The sequence below is a fragment of the Aspergillus vadensis genome (assembly GCF_003184925.1).
Source record: "Aspergillus vadensis CBS 113365 unplaced genomic scaffold BO88scaffold_14, whole genome shotgun sequence".
NCBI lineage: Eukaryota > Fungi > Ascomycota > Eurotiomycetes > Eurotiales > Aspergillaceae > Aspergillus > Aspergillus vadensis.
In genome coordinates, this window is record NW_020292052.1 from 797,306 (window position 1) to 814,684 (window position 17,379).

General features: G+C 49.9%; 7 protein-coding genes across 7 annotated transcripts; 3 read left to right on the forward strand and 4 right to left on the reverse strand.

The window, feature by feature from the left end:
* Nucleotides 1–955: 955 nt before the first annotated feature.
* On the reverse strand, nt 956–3,048 carry BO88DRAFT_70537 (MFS transporter). The gene has a single exon (XM_025713067.1). The coding sequence runs from the start codon at nt 2,923–2,925 to the stop codon at nt 1,105–1,107; it is 1,821 nt and encodes a 606-aa protein (XP_025562164.1). The 5' UTR covers nt 2,926–3,048; the 3' UTR covers nt 956–1,104.
* Nucleotides 3,049–4,256: 1,208 nt separating this feature from the next.
* BO88DRAFT_444596 (MFS general substrate transporter) lies at nt 4,257–6,051 on the forward strand (the record flags this gene model as incomplete). Its single annotated transcript, XM_025710119.1, has 3 exons — nt 4,257–4,729; nt 4,787–5,667; nt 5,725–6,051. The coding sequence occupies exons 1-3, from the start codon at nt 4,363–4,365 to the stop codon at nt 6,049–6,051; spliced, it is 1,575 nt and encodes a 524-aa protein (XP_025562165.1). The 5' UTR covers nt 4,257–4,362.
* Nucleotides 6,052–6,571: 520 nt separating this feature from the next.
* BO88DRAFT_454659 (Zn(II)2Cys6 transcription factor) lies at nt 6,572–8,727 on the forward strand (the record flags this gene model as incomplete). The annotated part of the gene is made up of 5 exons (XM_025710818.1): nt 6,572–6,732; nt 6,782–7,447; nt 7,501–7,716; nt 7,776–8,068; nt 8,123–8,727. The coding sequence occupies 5 exons, from the start codon at nt 6,572–6,574 to the stop codon at nt 8,725–8,727; spliced, it is 1,941 nt and encodes a 646-aa protein (XP_025562166.1).
* Nucleotides 8,728–9,044: 317 nt separating this feature from the next.
* BO88DRAFT_444598 (uncharacterized protein) lies at nt 9,045–10,172 on the reverse strand (the record flags this gene model as incomplete). Its single annotated transcript, XM_025710120.1, has 1 exon — nt 9,045–10,172. The coding sequence occupies exon 1, from the start codon at nt 10,134–10,136 to the stop codon at nt 9,045–9,047; it is 1,092 nt and encodes a 363-aa protein (XP_025562167.1). The 5' UTR covers nt 10,137–10,172.
* A 500-nt stretch (nt 10,173–10,672) lies between these two features.
* Nucleotides 10,673–12,419, reverse strand: BO88DRAFT_367694 (acid protease). The gene is made up of 3 exons (XM_025704080.1): nt 12,171–12,419; nt 11,805–12,111; nt 10,673–11,748 (listed from the first exon to the last, which is right to left on the reverse strand). Exons 1-3 carry the CDS (start codon nt 12,345–12,347, stop codon nt 10,832–10,834), a joined length of 1,401 nt encoding a protein of 466 aa, XP_025562168.1. The 5' UTR covers nt 12,348–12,419; the 3' UTR covers nt 10,673–10,831.
* Nucleotides 12,420–13,001: 582 nt separating this feature from the next.
* BO88DRAFT_405785 (HET domain-containing protein) lies at nt 13,002–15,691 on the forward strand. The gene has a single exon (XM_025706977.1). It carries the CDS (start codon nt 13,333–13,335, stop codon nt 15,514–15,516), a length of 2,184 nt encoding a protein of 727 aa, XP_025562169.1. The 5' UTR covers nt 13,002–13,332; the 3' UTR covers nt 15,517–15,691.
* A 184-nt stretch (nt 15,692–15,875) lies between these two features.
* BO88DRAFT_444601 (uncharacterized protein) lies at nt 15,876–16,934 on the reverse strand (the record flags this gene model as incomplete). Its single annotated transcript, XM_025710121.1, has 1 exon — nt 15,876–16,934. The coding sequence occupies one exon, from the start codon at nt 16,932–16,934 to the stop codon at nt 15,876–15,878; it is 1,059 nt and encodes a 352-aa protein (XP_025562170.1).
* Nucleotides 16,935–17,379: the final 445 nt, after the last annotated feature.

Here is a 17,379-nt window from a genome sequence, read left to right on the forward strand (position 1 = left end):
TACAGTTGTAGTATTGAGTATTGTAGACTACATAGTAAGTAGTAGGGATAATTGATGGAACGGCTAAGAACAGTTACTGTCTATACCACACTTTACATGGATTATGGTATCTAAGCTTTCTATTAGAGCATTATCGTCGTAACTTATATTATAAATCTCGAAATATTTTTGATGAAATATTATATGCTTTTGTATCCATTTCTTTGCACTTATGCAGGGGCATTTAAAGGTGCTCCCCGCGGAAGGAATTGGCTATACTCCCTACCCGATTAGGACAGGTAATAGGGCTGCCCCGGAGTTTGTATGCCTTCCTCCATTGTGCTTCTACAAAGCATATGTAATAGAATCTAGCAAACCTAAGGTCTGTTTTTACTTTCAAGAATGTAGTAATTTGGATTACTCTCAAGGGAAAAAAGGCCTGGAACTTTATTCATGATTGATATTCTGATCCCGAGGCTTTGACCGTGGAACTATATATAATGGATTCTACTATACAATTTGACCTGATAACCCACTTGTACAAATTCAACTCATAAGTAGTAGAACTCATCACTACAGACTTATTGTCCATAGATGAATCAGCCTTAGTAAGTCAATTCTGGCATCATTTTCGAAAATGTAATAACGTATTATCCAATGATGGCTTGAACCTACTACAATAAAAAGGCATATACAATTTCCCGTCTGACACGAGGCTAGAATAACATACCAAGAATGATTGAGAATGTGACACCACACTATCTTTTGTCTCATATATCAATGCTGACCCTTCTTACACATGAGCTGATCTATTCTGTGCGATTAGACATCATCACCGATACTTTCCATATCAACAACTCCACCATGCCAGTCGGCTTTATATGCACCTCCGAAAGCGGTTAGTGGCATTCCTTATCGACCTGCGCCTTATCCTAGATTACCCGAGCAATATGAGAACGACCATTAAGCAGACATTGTCACGCTGAATTGAAGAGCAAAACAGTGTTATAATCATTATTAATTACTATTTTCATATATCATCATAACAAGATAACCACCAAAGCAAGTCCGAACCCATGATCAAGAGAAGAAATCGATCGCTCCAAGTTTAACCGATCCACCAATCTACTTCGCCGTAAATCTACTCCTCGCCCTCAGCGTCGCCCCAAACCGATACAGCGCAAACATCCCCGCAATGCAGCCCACTGTCAACCCCGCCAGCAGACTAATTCCAGGTCCAACCCCTAGATTGAGATAGAGGGGACGCGCAAACAGCACCGCACCACAAGCCAGCGCACTGCGCATGAGGTCATTCCCTGCAAACAGACTCGCCGCGTACTGCGGGTACGTCATGGGGATGTAGATGAAAATGCACTGAATCACCACGTAGATGCCGATCGTGTAGATCAGGATACCAATCACCGAGACGATCCAGTGCACTGAGGTGCGGGAAGTCCATCCGAAGAGGAACAATCCGATCGGAGGCAGAAAGCAGGCGAAGAGGGCGGGGATGAGGCGTCGTTCTGGGGATTGGAGACCCTGCGTGCGGATCTCAGGCTCGAAGATCTTGTTCAGGTAGATGAAGTAGGCAGGGACGGCGATGGCGAGGGCCACTGCAATGCTGAGGAAGACGAGGCCCATCTGGCCGAGGTTGAAGTGGTACATCTCGATGTAGACGATGGGGAAGACTTCGAAGAAGGAGTAGTAGATGCCGTAGATGAGACTAGTGTAGATGTTGACAAAGAAGATGGCGGGGTCGAGGACTACGATTTGCAGGGGCCGGTAGAGCGCTTCCATGGCCACTGCGGTGAAGGTGAGCTTCTTCTGGTTGATTTCCGATTGAGAGAGGAGTTTGTCGTTGCCGGTCAATCGGCGGAGGCGTCGCGCGCGCTGGAGGAGGATGGCGTCGGGGAAGGTCTCGGGGAGGAAGAAGAACATCACCACTAGGATTGGTGAAGACATCCAGACTGTCTCCCACAGTGACCAGCGCCAGCCCTTGACGGGGACACTGAAGCCGGAGATGACGGGTCCCAGGGCAGGGCCCAGAGTGGCAAAGGCAGCCCATGCAGAGAGACCGTATGGTAGCTTTAGGAGACTGAATACATCGCCGATGCTGGCACCACCGGTCGCAAGGCATGGGCTGCCGAAGAAACCTTGAAGAAAGCGGAGGACGAGCAGACCTCCGAATGTATTGACCACCGCAGCACCAATGCTGAATAGGATGAATAGGAGGAATGTGATGATGTATGGAGGGTTGCGTCCGACACTGGGGATCTCGCTAAGCGGGGAGAAGATCATCGGGCCGATGCCGTATCCGAGGACATATAGAGCCAAACCTAACGACGCGGCTGTTGAAGAGACTCCGAACCGTTCTTGAATCTGAGTCGCGCTGGGGGTGTAAATGGACGAGCCCATGTAGACGACCAATGTGTAGAGATAGATCTGAGAGACGACGACGAGCTTCTTGGTAGTGGTCCAGTTCTGGGGATTCTCAGGATCGCGAGTGGTATACCAATCGACCAGGATTGTACCATCTGCAGTTTTGGTGGGTGCGATGGGTCGGCTAGGAGCCTTCTGCAGTGCTTCTGTTTGCGTGGCAGCCGTATAGATACGTGCCAAGTCCGTTTGGGTCTGGACCTTTTCCACATCCGCCATCGAAGGCACGCGGGTCAGTTCAGTTGTGTCCAGGGTTTCTCCGTCTGGAGTTTCGGATCGAGACGGTTTCTCTGTTGTATCTTCGCGTTGTTCATCCTCCGCGTCGGATTCGGGCTTCGGGGACGGCTCGCCATCCCCTTCGTGAACGAACAGTGTCGGGGAAGCGGCTCTGTCGGCGTAGCAATGAGGGCATTGGAAATCCGGACGTTCCTCAGGGTGTAGTAGAACTTTATTCCTGGTTATCCAGCGCAGCAGTTGGCCGGCTGTACTGTTGCGGATGAGGCTTTCCATTGGTCAGAAGACTGTGTGCTTTTCTTTCCACTGAGTAGATGAGCAATAGAGGAGCTTGACTGTTGCGAGAATGCATATTTCATGAGTGCCATCTTCGTGGATTTATACCTATCGTGAAGCTCTGCTGGTATACTTCTTCGGATTATTCAGCGCTCAAACAAAGGCACCATTTGGCTTCCATGGACGAAGGAATCGGCCATTATTCAGCCACCAGGTGTCGTGCTGCATTGGTGGTGATTGCGATAAGATGTCGATGATTACTGATCAGAGACGAAGCCACGCCATCATCGACAGCTCTAGATACGAGAAGATGCAACATGAGCTGGACTCGTGTTTTCCATCGCATTCGGTTGGCTGGCTTGGTAAGCATATCTTAGAGTTTAAGCAGCCCATGGAAAATCACGTCAGCTCTAGTAGCGTGGGAAAAAAGCATTGGCAATCTGACTCAACAGCTGACAATTAGATGTCGACCGTGCACCAAGCGCAGAAAATGATCTGTGCAGTTTTCGGGCATTAATAATGACCTGTCAGTTTTAGATCTCGCAAGATTACCGCGAGGAAAAGCTCGGGGATCTGCCATGTCAACACGCATACTCGGGTGGAGAGCCTCCCATCTCCACTGACTGGACTACTCAAAGAACTTCTCTCTCCGGAATGATCCCCACACGGCGCATGGGAATTTGAGGCTCATCTCCAACAGCAGTAGTGGGCAAGATTGATTTGACGTGTCGCGGCTACACAGGCTAGATGATCACCGCTTATCAGCCTCATCCTTTCTATCCCAAAGGTAATTCCGACATCAAAGGCCTGAGCATAACATCAAATCGATTACCCTCTGTCAAGCATCTTACGGAATTGCTTCTCTCGAGAGTCGCATAATGAAGGCGACAATTTCTGTAAATTGGTGGACCGGACATGGTCAAATCCTCTTGTGACGGTCGCTGTGGCTAAAGAGTGGCCTGATGGATGTTTGTAACCAGGAAAGAGAATTTATATGAAACTGAAGTTGAACCTGGCAATTCACTGTCAAGATCATGCATTTAATATTTATTCCACTTCGTCGGACACAATCGGCGAGCCATTCCTCCGTGTCAGCCTGAGGCAAGATGATTGATGACGCTGCTGGCCAATCAGAGCCATGGAATGTGGCCGAACCGCCGATCCACTCGGGGTGATTCTCCCGCGGATCAGAGTGAGCTTCCCCGTGATTTGTATAAGCCCGAGTGGGTGAGCATTGCTCCCTTAACAATCATCAGCATCAACAATCCCCATGTATCGGGGACTTTTCTGCACTTTAACTATCATGCGTGATGTACAGAATATGGCCGTGGGTATTTATTACCTTGCGACCACTGCCCGCAATCATGTTAGGCTTAAGCAAATTCATTCCATCTTCTGCCTCGCTGCAACCTGAATTCCAAGCACCCGTGTAACGCTATGGCAACTTTGCGTCAGTATACCAGCCTCCGAGACACTGTGAGGGCGGAAATAGCCAGGTTCTACCCCTGCTCGGACAGCTCCTCGGGCATATCGACCCCGGAAGAGAAGGCATCTGCCCTGATACCTGGGGTGCAAATCTCTCGTCCAGACGAGCAAGATGGCTCTGTTACCTTTCTGGTTGGCTGGAAAGACGGAGACCTTCACAATCCTCAGAACTGGAGCCGCCCCAAGAAATGGTTTTGCACGGTAGCAACCTGTCTAATCGCCTTGGCCATCACCATCCCTGGTACCATAGACGCCCCAGTCTCCGATGCCTTTAATGAACACTATGGCGTGGGTGCAATTGCGGGGTCCATGACCACCGGTAAGTCGACCTCACGAACCACTAAAAATGCCAGGCTGATTGGGTTTTTTTGAGCAGGTATGTATTTAATAGGTGTGGGCTTTGGCTCGCTGTTCGTCGGTCCTATTTCGGAAACTTTTGGCCGCAATTTTGTCTATTTCACCAATTTGGCTATTTTCATGCTGTTCGTCATGGGAAAGGCACTGGCTCCTAATTACGGCGCTGCTATTGTCTTTCGCTTCCTAACCGGTTTCTTTGGTGCCGCCCCAATGACCGTTGCGGGTGGCACGGTGGGTGATCTCTGGAGCCCTCTCGAGCTCACGTTTAGCCTACCGTTTGTAACTTTGGCGTCGTACTCTGGGCCTATCCTTGGCCCTATAATTGGAGCTTACATTCCAAAATCCGCATTTAACTGGGTGGACTGGATCTCTCTCATCATCGCTGGAGCAGTCTTCATATTTGTGGCCATATTCCAGCCGGAAACCTACGGCCCGTTGCTACTGCAATGGAGAGCCAAGCATCTTCGAGATCAGACAGGAGATTCTCGCTACCAGGTCGATGAGTATGCATCCGCCAGCTCTCTTGGTCGTCGTCTTCTTGTCAATGTCTACCGTCCTTTTCAGATGACCTACACTGAGCCGATCATCCTGGTTTTCTCCTTCTATTTGGTCCTCTTATACATTGTATTGTTCACCTTTCTGAATGGATTTCCCTTCATCTTCACCGACACTTACGGGATCTCCACCTCCCTCACCTACGTCATCTTCGTGTCTATGCTTGCGGGAGACGCCGTTGCCCTCGTGCTCATACCGATCCTCTATCGTTGGACCAAGCAGGCGGCGGCTAAGGCTGCGGCCGAAGGAAAAGTCCTACAGGCGGAGGTATCACTCTATTGGGCAATGCTTGGGGGTTCGATTTTGATGCCAATCTCCTTGTTCTGGATGGGATGGACCTGCTATGTAAGTCGTCATTGACCCGTTCTGCGAAACCACAACATTACTGACAGCAGGACACAGCCCGGTGTCAGCATCTGGTCACCAATTATCAGCACGTTCGTTTTCGGCTACTCTCTCGTCACCATCTTCACGGCGACGTACCTCTACATCTGTTTCGTGTACACAACCTATGCCGGTTCCGCCCTCGCCTTCGTCTCGTTTAGCCGCTATGTCATCTCTGGCGCATTACTGCCCGCATCTGTGCCGATGTACCAACATATGACTCCACACTGGGTGCTCACCATGGTGGGTATCTTGGCTACCATCATGGCTCCTGTGCCATTCTTACTCTACCGCTATGGCTACCGGATCCGGGCTATGAGTAAGCACGTTCAGAATAAGGCTTGAGCTACTGGCGCTGTGCCATTACACAGATGACCAGCACTAAGAGGGAGGTGCCATTAGACATTGAGTATATGGTATAATATATAGATCCTGTCTTAATAAGCTTTTCTAGTCTTTTGTGGATCTGAAACTTAACTGTAGCAGATCTGTGGCCTATACTGTGTATGGAGGTTATGCGATTGTTTGTAATAACAATTGTAATAACAATGACGAATGATAGACGCATTTTTATCACCTAAAGAACCTAGCACCACAATGCAGAACTGACTAGGCACTACTTCGAAGCCTTGGATTACTTGGAAGCCCGCTTATCCGTCTCAAACTGCATATATGTGCCTGATATCTAAGGCGCTAGCGTCATCCACTAGCGCCTGGGCACGCCGCCCTCGTTTGCGCTTTCTCACTCTCTCACTTATTCAATCCCACTGACTTTTATAATGTCTTGCATTTGCTTGCATCGTTAGTTTACGTGTTTTGCTGACTTTCCTGAGCAACGCTTTTCGGAGCGCGTTGCGGCCGGTCAATGGCTTCGACTGGCCGCAGTACAGCTGCGGAGTCGAGCGACACCAGGGACAATTCCCCGCAGGACGACACCTATGCCGCTCCCTACGGTCGGTCCTGCTTCGACTGCTCGCAAGCCAAGTGCAAGTGCATCTACTCCAAAGCTGGTGGGAAATGCCAGAGGTGCGTATGTTGCTTACCTGTTTCAGCTGCCATCCTAACAAGTTCATAGATGCCAACGCCTGGACAAGGAATGCCGCCAGCCTGCTACTACCCGCCGCTCGACCACTCGAAGATCTGCCGTCTCTAAGAGTACATCGAAGACAAACCGACTGGAGACTAAGATAGAGGATCTGGTGGCGCTGCTCCGAGCTGGCGTACACCCCGGAAATGCTTCTACAACTTTACTCAGAGAGCTGGCGCAATTACCCGATAACCAGAAGTCCACCGGCAGCAATGCTGCGTCGCCACCAGGCCATTCTGACATCTCCATAAGCAGCTCGGGGCTCAGCTCAATTTATACCCGTCGCACAAATGACACAGAATCCACACCAGAAGCTAGCCTTTCGGACGGCGGAGGCTCCTTATCGACAGGCGTATCAACAGAGCATGTAATGGAGCCAACAAGCATTCAGGCAGAGGAATATTTTACTATATTCCTTACTCAGATGCTACCGTACTTTCCCTGCCTGTATGTCCCGTCAGGTACTACTGCGCAGAAGCTTCGTCGTGATAAACCTTTTACCTGGATTTGTATCATGGCTATCGCGTCCAAAAGCAGCGCACAACGTCGCATTCTCTTTGATCGCATCAAACACACGGTCGCGCAGAGGTTGGTGCATGAATATTCATGTCGTGAACTTGATATGCTACAAGGGCTCTTGTTATATCTTGGGTGGTATGTAGTCAGTCATCACGGACACTGCCTGTCGGCTGACATGCGGTGCCAAGGTCTAATCAGCAAGTCTACAACAAAGCCAACATCTATGTGTTTGCACAGTTAGCGATCGGGATTGTGTACGAGATGGGTCTCTTTAATCCAGAAGCGAAGGGGAAGCATATGTTGCTGTGCGTTCATCCAGAGCCACACGAAAACCGTACAGCACCCCCGCGCCAGGTTATGGAGGAGCGCAGGGCTGTTCTGGGGTGCTTCTTACTGACATCAACGTAATGACTCCCCATAACCCTGTCTCATCACAATAACTGATGTCCTAACCTCATCTCAGTATCGCGACCTTCCTTCAGCAGAGTGACTCTTTGCGTTGGACACCTCACTTGGAGGACTGTCTTCGCCTTCTTGAAGAGCAGCAAGAGTGTGCCAATGATGGTATTCTTGTGCAGCAAGTTCGACTTCAGTTAGTCACGGACAGACTAAATCTGGGTAGCAGGTATGGAGGTTCATTGAGCGTTGAGTCGATGCGACCGTCGCCTTCCGTTTATCTCCGCCCAATGCAGACGCAGCTGCAGTCACGCCTCCAAGAAATTATGAGAAGACACGGCTCTCACTCCAAGGGATATAGTCAGTGCTCAAATACATACACTACATCCAGTTTCCATTGCTCATATTGGCTAGAAATCGTTCTTTTGCATCATTACAATACTTCGTTGAGTCTCTATGAGTCTGCACTCCCGAAGGGTGCCATTTCGTCAACTGTTAATGTGAAGTACGAGCACCTCGACTACCTGTATGGTTGTCTTGACGCCACAAAGTCATGGTTCGACGTCTTTTTGAGCATACCGCCTGGGGAATACATCGGTTTCCCATTCGCCGTATTTGCTCAAATGGTCCAGAATCTGGCAACTCTCTTCCAGCTCTCAACTCTGGAGAGTCCGCTTTGGGATACGGCCAATGTTCGACGAATGGCCGATATCTTGAAGATTTTGGACACCATCGTCAGTCATATGAGTCTAGTTTCGACCATTAATGGCCTGGATGGAGGACCTGAAGCGGATATCTTCTCTACAATAGCTCAGACATATCATGCTGTCCGCGTGGGATGGGAAACGAGGCTGAATACTGATCATATAGGGTCATCTCTGGTTGATCCAGTCCCACCAATCCTTGATCAGACTCTTCCTAATATCCAGTCTATATCGTCGGATGCTTTGCCACTGATGGGGGATAATGACTGGTTAACAGATATGCTGAATACCATGAACCAGACCGAAGATGGATGACCGGACTGATGCACAAACCAAGCCGGATGTACATGCGCTACAGCGGGATCCTTGTTAGTATGTGCGAACACAGAAGCTGTCTACACTATTGTCACGGCCTACGGCGATGCACGAGTGTCAGAGTTCTGTGGAATGATCACCGCCAGAAAGCCGGAACGCGCCAAAAATGAAGATTGTACGATTGTTAAAATTCCCGACGATTGCACAATTCTCATGATTCGTTGGTTTCACCGTTTTACCATATCACCTATGTACAAGATTGTACGGGATCGCACGGATGACAAACCATATGCACTCGCTAAGCAACCAAAGTCACCCTAGCCAGCCATTCTCTCCACCGCCTGGCTTCTGATATTCTTCAGGCTTTCCCGAAGTCCTGCCTCGAAGGCAGTACAGACCGTCACTTCATGATATTCATCGGGTTCATCAAAGTAACAGAAACGCCGTTCGAAGGTTTCGACCAGCGCTTGTACTTTGTCCAATTCATTCGTGACCACTTGGGCTACCACCCATCTAGAATCACGCTTGCTCAGTTCGAACTCCCCGATTCTCATTGGAGGACATAGCAATACCGTAGGGATTGAACAATCAAGGTATTCGAAATCTAGAATGATTTTATGATACCACCTGAGAATCTTGGTTAGTACTTCGGCCACTAACGTGGAAAGATACGGCTCCACGGAGCAATCACACTCCACCACCACTTTAATGATGTCCATTGCCTCCTTATTGAGCCGTAGAAGTGTGTCAAGACTGGGACATGGAGGCACAGTCGCATTTCGGCGACAAGAACCAAGCGGGAGTGAAAGTGTTCTGAGTGTGTCCAAGATCAAGCTAGTGCACGATTGGGCGTGCTCCGAAGAGTTACTTGGACCTGGAAGAGATGCGGGCGAGGAGTGTGGCAGAGGTGAGGCCAAACTGAGTGCCAAGTCCATCTGATAACTTGGTTGCACAGGCTGTTGTGTGAAAGTTGGTTGAGGGGTGGTTTTGTCAAATGGAAGGACAAGCTCGTGGTCCAAGAACTGCCAGTCCTCCAGATGTTGACTGTCAGGAGAAATGAGATTTGCCGTAGATGTGAATGTATCTTCCGAAAAGCAGTTTAGGTAGATGTCTGGTGTCGGTTCAGGATCGTAGAGCGTAGAGAGTATGTTCAGGTCTAGACCTGTCGAGCAGGGGGGAGAGATACTCGGTGAGCGATGAGAAAGCCGTGGTCGTCCTTTCGGTCGAGCGAGTCCGTAAGTGCAAGCCTGATTCCTCAACACGCAACGATCACATCTAGGATGTTGCTTCCCACAGCGGACTTTGGACTTGGCACAGGCGTCGCAGCTGTTACGGGTTTTCCGACGGCTTGCAGTGCTGGTGATGTCAAACTGACTGGAAGTTGTGGATGGTGGTGAGAGGTCAAGCATCTTGATTCTGAGGTCTTTCAATCTTCTATGTAAAACCACTTTCACCTTACTGCTGGACTGTACCCCTAGCAGGGTACTTATGTCTCTTCCATCTTTCTACTTGATCATTGATCCACGAATCCCGTGCAGAAATGAGTCGGACTTGATGTATACGTGAGCGCAAACCCGACGATAAGGTAGCATGATACAATATCTCAAATAGCGCGCTCCCAGGGGAAGAAAGTCAATGATTGGTCCTATTCGCATGTTCAAGGCTGCGCCAAGAACCAATTCCGGGCGGACATCGTCTACAATTGAGGCTACTGTGGATGTTGGGAATCCCCCGGAATCCCGTTCGAATCCCGGCGGTCAGTGGGTTCTGGCATGGTTGACCGCTTTGTCAGGTGATTTGGAGGGCTGTTTGTTCACGTGATTTTATACAATATGAGTATTGTTTAAGAATGATGTGGTGAAATATATGGCTTTTTGAGTTTATTGTGTTAGTGGAATGATAATGGAATCTTCAGGGTTATAAGTACTTGCATAGCGAAGAGGGTAGGAAATGAATCCATACATTATCTAGCATTCACTGCAAGCAATTGACAACGGTGCATATGTTGTACACAAGCTCAGGATTCTACATCATACATCACTAAGTACAAAAACAATTATCGAAAATACCTCAACTACAGAATTATCTTACCGGGGTCCAAGGCCTAGACAGCCTGCAGAACCGCCATCCCCAACACTCCCGGCACCAACAACGCCCTCCCCATTTCTGAGAGACCCGTCGGCACCACACCCCCACCACTCGACGTCGCCGTTGTGAATGTCAACGTGGCAGCAGCCGTCCCCGTCGAAGCTGCAGGAGTATACGCCGTAATACTAGCCGGCCAATCCCCGACAGCACTGGGCAACGCCGTTCCAGTGCCAATTTCCACAACCTCATCTTCACCCTCATCTTGATCATCATCATCCTTCAGTGTCGCAACCCCAACAAACTGATTGTTATAATCCACAGCAACATACATTCTTCTCACAAACGGAACACCCAGCTCCGCATGTGTCTTGTAATCCGACTCCTGAGCCTGGATTCCGAACTTGCACAGTCCGTCACGCGTCCATGGGACGAAGAGCTCATCCCAGCCTACAGAGAAGGTCATGTTTCCGATAACCAGAGAGAAAGTGTGGGATTCAGTATCTTGGCGGGAGCAGGGGAGGATGCCGTAGAATCTTGAAGAGGAAATCACGCCGTCGGTGGTTATGTTCAGGTCGTTGTAGAGGGATTGGACGGTTGAGTTGGGAAGGTAAGTGATTAGTTCGTCGGTTCTGAGCATTATGGGGGTAGAGGAGGCGATGGGGTAGGTTGAATTGTTGTTGGTGTTGGTGGTTAGTTGGAGGGAGTCTGCTTCGAGAGTGACGAAGGGATTGTTGGTGATGGTGTGGTCGGCAAAGGAGAAGGCCTGTAGAGGTCCGTTGAATTTGGAGGTATTGATGCCCCCGAAGATAATGCTGGGGGTGGTGGTGTTGCCGTTGTCGCCGATCAGGCTGAAGGAAGGGGAGGTGGTCAGGCCGCGGTCAACGAGGATGTAGGGGAAGCTGGTATTGACGGAGGAGAGGCCGAGGGAGCTGTCTACTTGAGTGTTAGTTGATGGGCTATGAGTGGGGAGGAAGATGGGTGGAACTGACAGGAAATGTAGGACAAGAGGTACATGTCCAGTGGGACCTGGTCGGCTGCGTCGTCTCCAAGCGTTATGGTATCGGAGTAGGTGTAGTCGACGCCTGCATCGTGTTTCTGTGTGTAGGTGAGATGCTGATAAGTGGATGAATCGGTAGGTTTGTAGAAGCCGAATTCCGAGCAAAGTTCATCGTCGGAACAGGTGTAGTCCTCATCGAGGGTGTATGCGGGCTCGACCCTTGAGCGCGTAAGATCAAGTAGGAAACTTAGTGACTGCGGAGGTGTTCCGATCGAGGCGTTCATCCAGTAGCTGTCGCCCTGTTAATCATTAGGGCTGTTCAGTTGGTCATATAGATAGAAGTGGAGGGCTGACAGACATATATCACTAGGGGAGCTTCTACTGTCTTAGAACTGTCTCTCTTGACCACATTTACATCCTCAAGGCTGTCAAAAGGAGATGGAACCACGGATGATTCATCTCGCTGGTTCGATAGGGCATTGCTGGAGGTTGACAATGCCAAGGCGATGACAAGGTGCGATGTTAGAGATGACATTTTGAAACAGCAAGACCAGTCACATCGACTTTTCGACAGGTCCCTGAGATCAGAATGTTGACTGAAGTTCCTCATCGACGCAGGGTCTTGCTTTTATTAAGTGATGATAGAGATCGCATTTACGCCCAATTCAGGGAACCACGGGGCACTCTCCGCCGCCCGCTTGGCAGCCCCAAGGCCAAGACCCGAAGAACGTGAAAGACGAATAACGAGCACCATATTCAGGCACGCAAAGGAACTATATTTCAGGGGTCCAAGCCATGCGAATCATAAGTGGGGTAGGATTAACCTTTACTGGTAGAGATTAGGGCTGCCGAGAGTCCGGCGAATCCCAAGTTTGATTGTAGGGAATCCGATTGGACGGAGGATTTAGCCAGAGTCTCAGGTTACATTGGCGCTCGTATTTATTCATGTTGTTGTGTTTTATGCTGCACAGCTAGGTATAATTGCTGTGTCATTAATGTTGGGTTCTTGGCATTGAATCTTGCGGAAAAGCCTCAGCCGTAAGGTTAAGGCTGACATTACCTGAATTTGGACAAATCAGTCCAACTAGGTTAGAAAGCTATAACCGAGATCACCTGATATAAGCATTCCTCAGGCATCATCTGTCGGGCATCAGTTTTATCTTTGCGTTTGCTGCACCTAGGGGGGACACTTCTTTCCTCTAGATATGCTACTAAGAATCAAGGTCAGTTCTATGGGATAGGCTACTATGGCGATGGGTCGTGATGAATCCCATACCTGTCCCGCCCACCTCGTCCCGGATGACTAGGACCCTCATCGCGTTGCTGACCTTGGCTAAGAAAATGAGGCTGAGCAGGGTGGCTTGTCTCGTGTTCATCGCTTAACGCCCGACTGGCGTGATGAGAAAACCTTCTGTTGGAGCGGGGCAGCGGGTACTGATGCTGTCAATCATCTTTCAGTAGGTGCTACTGCCAATCTTAATCCTACCCTAGGAGCCCCAAGTTCAGCTGCAATACCGAATATGTCTTCCATCTCCGATCCAGATGCAGACCCAAACCAGACTTGTCCTCATGTGGTTCTGCGGAAAAGGGCGGATTACATTGGTATCGAGAATACCCCCATTGCCATCTTTCTGCTAAATGCGTCTACCTGTTTGGACTGTAATCTGGTGTTGCAAGTCATTGAAGCTGTCAAGCCAGGCTGGGTAAAAGAGAACGCGTATCTCGGTCTAGTTGACTACCAGCGGGCGAAATCGGAGGACGACTGGTTTACCATAGTACCCCAATTTACCCTGCATCTGCAGCAGCCTGAAGAAACGGAAGACGTTGACTTGGACCAATCTACAACCTTCCACTTTCTCAAACGAGCTGCCACTGCACGTTACGAAGCGCAGTTTTTCGATTGGCGTGTCGGCAAGAGCCCCGAATATACGGGAAAATTTCTCTCTCAATCTCTTGAAGTGACGCATGATTCAGGCTCACCGGCAGCTTTTGAACGAGCTCGTCATTGGCTGTCATACTGTGACGAGCATGACGGAGCTTGTACGTCTCCAAACCCCGATTACAAACCGCGGCGTCTTATCAATGTCGGCTCGTCAGATGGGACACGCGAGCCATTCCTCTTCGAACCTGTCGAGCCGGTACGCTACGCATGCCTTAGCTACTGCTGGGGAAAGGATCTTGACCAAGTCCTGACCACAACAACTCATAACCTAGAGTCGCACTACCAAGCTATCGAACTCACCACGTTACCACTCGCCCTTCAAGATGCCATCACTGTCTGCCGAAACCTCGAGATACCTAATCTATGGGTCGACTCTCTGTGCATCGTCCAAGATGATCGGATTGCCTGGCTACACGATGCATCAGCAATGCACGATATCTATCTCAACTCGTACTTAACCATCTCGGTCATGGAACCCAACTCATGCAAATTGGGATTCCTCGGCAAACAGCGCTTCGGTGACCCTACATGGCAACAACTCCTTCACACTACCCGCCCCGACACTGCCCCCGCCTTAGACCTATTAATTCGCCCAGGAAAGTTCAACCCCAGATCATATCGAGACCGATCATCTCTAGACACAAGAGGGTGGTGCCTACAAGAGTCCGTCCTACCTAACCGCAGACTCTGCTACGACGGCAACGAAATGATCTGGGAATGCCTCTGTCGCCAGCTCTGTGAATGCGGACATGCGGTAGCACCCCAAGTACCACGACATACGACACTTGATTACGGCAAGCTCGGGGCTTCCATCAAAACCAAAATCCTGAAGACGAAAGTCCAATCTGAGAGACATGGCTACCCGGAGTGGCATCGGTCATCGCTGGGCTCCGCATTATGGCTCAAACCTCACCAGGCACCATACCAGAGATGGAGAGATCTTGTCTCGGATTATTCCCACCGGTCACTCAGCAAAAGGCATGATCGGTTACGGGCTATTTCCGGGCTCGCAAAAATGGTGGGGAATCATATGCGGCAAGGGCCCGAAGCAGCGGATGAGTATCTGGCTGGTCTTTGGAGGAAAGAGCTCCCTTTTGATTTGGCATGGGAGGTTGAGCCCCTTGATGAAGGTGCGGAGGTACCGGAGAGTGGGACTGTGAACGCGAATGAAGCTGCATATTATATCCCGAGCTGGTCGTGGGCATCAGTGGGAAGACCCGTTTCCTATCGATTTGACCTTCCCTTGGAGATATGGAAATATGAACCCGTGGCCGTTGATCAGTGTTTCGTTGAGCGAGTTCACTGTCAACATGAGCTACTGGAGGACCCTATGAGTGCTGTTACAGACGGTTATATTGTGTTAACGAGCGCCTTTGCGCAGGTAAAGCTCATATTCCCTGAACAAACACACGAAACCGCTGGAGGAGATCACCACGGTCCCATCATCGATGAAGAAGAATTTCGACGAGATGCCTGTGTGCAGTGCTCGACTGGAGACATGGTAAGTGTGACTCTAGACCAGCCGGAGATGAACAATCCAGACGAATCATATTACTGCCTCCGGTTATTTTCTTGGGTGTCTGAACGGAATCAGAGGATGGGCCCGGAAACATGGTTCCTCATATTAGTGCCATCGACGCGCAAGCCAGGCGCTTTTGAGAGAAGGGGTGTTGGTCTGTGGGATAGATTGCTAGCAGGTACGGATAGCAGGTCGTGTCCTATCTTTGAGGGGGGTGAAACTGCTACGGTGGAGATTGTTTAGATGAGATTGATGCTTGGATGGGCTCGGGTGTAAATATGACAGATCTGTAACAGATGATCTACATTAGTTTGGCTTTGGGTTGTAGTAGTCGGCCGGTCCGTATAGTGGGCTCATACTGGCTATAGCAATGATGATTAGGATTGACAGTAGATGAATGAGAATACGAGAATGCTACAGCCTAGTGTGGCTATGGCGGGATATCTACAGGATCCATATTGCATGATATCTCATGGCAATTGGACGTCACATAAATAATCGTCATAAGTATGACTGCATCTCACTCAGCCCCCACACCCAGCACTTCATCGCTTACACCCAAACCCGATACCAACTACCCCATCCCATCCATCACAACTAAATCAAGGCTCCAAAAGAGTCAACTTCTCCGGCTGCTGTAACAACAACAACGGCCCAGCAAGGACACTGTCCTCCGTCGGCGCCCCAGCCTCATCAGCCACAGCGAGAGCAATAATACCCGCCCCCTTATCAAACTCCCCCGGAATAACCGTCTCATTAGTCTTGATATCAAACGGCACACTAATATTCAACACCCCATGAAAGAACACCGCATAGTAATCCCCACCCTCGGTAAACCCGGGATCACTACTAAACTCCAACTGGATCTTCGACCCGGGATGCCCAGTAGTAGTATTCGTCGCAAACCCAATCTCCGGCAAGTTCTGATTCGGGTACGGATACTCCGGGTTCTCAGAAGGACAACTCCCAGACACGACGAAGGAATTCGTCAACGCCAGGATCTGGTTCGCGTAGGGATACACCGTATCCGCCGGTCCAGCGAAGGGACTCACGTCCCAGACATCAATGAGGGACCAGACGTTGTGACGGGTCTCGACTTCGGCAACGGCGACGAGTGCGGAGCTGGTATCGGTTGTGTTGGATTCGCGGACAAGGCCGGTCAGGAAGGCCATGCTGTTGACTTCGATATAGACTTGAAGGGCGAGGAAGGTTTCGGGGTCGTTGTCGAAGCCGAAACTGTAGTTGCAGGGGCCCGGTTTTAGGGATGTAGAGGAGATTTCGTCCTGGAAGATGCGGATGTGGCCGGCTTCGTTGTCGCGGATTTCGGCGATGCGGTCGTAGGTGCTGTTTGGGTAGCCGAGGTCGCTGAAGGAGGATGGGTTAAAGGCTTCCACACCTTGTTGGTAGAAGGAGTAGATGATCCACTCGGCACTGAGGAGGTTTTGGAAGAGTAGGTCATCGGGACCGGCGGGGCCTGAGGCTGTTGCTGGGATGACTCGGGTGTAGTTGGCTGGGATGGGGGTGGGTTTGCTGGTGTATGTTGCGAAAAGAGGGGATTCGCCAGGGACGGGGTTGGAGTCGAGTTTGGGTGATCTGGCTTTGGGCAGGGCTAGAGATAGCCCTATGAGGGAGGCTAGGGAGAGGATTTTGTGGGATAGCATCTTGATGTGAAGTTGAAGCTATCGGGTCTTCTGGGTCTTCTCAGCTGAGCTTCTAAACAAGAGATGAATGCTTCAGATGAGCAGTGGAAAATTCAATTAAATGACTGAGATGAGTAGTGATATTGAGATAGTCTCTGTCCAGCTCCTCGATCTTATATAACTTCAACTCGGACAAGTACTGACATCAGACGCATTGACAGCGCTGAGCTGCGCCTCTCTGCTCCTCTGTGCCCGAACCATGTTTTCTGGCAGTGCATGGTAAATGTGTCGCACGTAACTGTATCCCGATGCAGTCATATTTCCATGTCCGTCAGGTCGAAAGTCGATCAATCGTAAAAGCATCTTATAAGCAGATGGGGCTAGCCCTAATCTGGAAGGTGATTCGTAGACACGACCAAAATTTCCCGATGCGGTAACGCGGGGTAGCCGGCGGCTCAAAAAGTCA

Bases quoted from the DNA above. Each gene is read 5' to 3' on its own strand.
- BO88DRAFT_70537 (XM_025713067.1), bottom strand. From the start codon at position 2,925: ATGGAAAGCCTCATCCGCAACAGTACAGCCGGCCAACTGCTGCGCTGG.
- BO88DRAFT_367694 (XM_025704080.1), bottom strand. From the start codon at position 12,347: ATGTCATCTCTAACATCGCACCTTGTCATCGCCTTGGCATTGTCAACC. The intron at 12,112-12,170 runs GTCTGTCAGCCC...AATGATTAACAG, and splicing joins AAGCTCCCCTAGTGATATAT to GGCGACAGCTACTGGATGAA. The intron at 11,749-11,804 runs GTCAGTTCCACC...ACACTCAAGTAG, and splicing joins CCTCTTGTCCTACATTTCCT to ACAGCTCCCTCGGCCTCTCC.
- BO88DRAFT_405785 (XM_025706977.1), top strand. From the start codon at position 13,333: ATGTCTTCCATCTCCGATCCAGATGCAGACCCAAACCAGACTTGTCCT.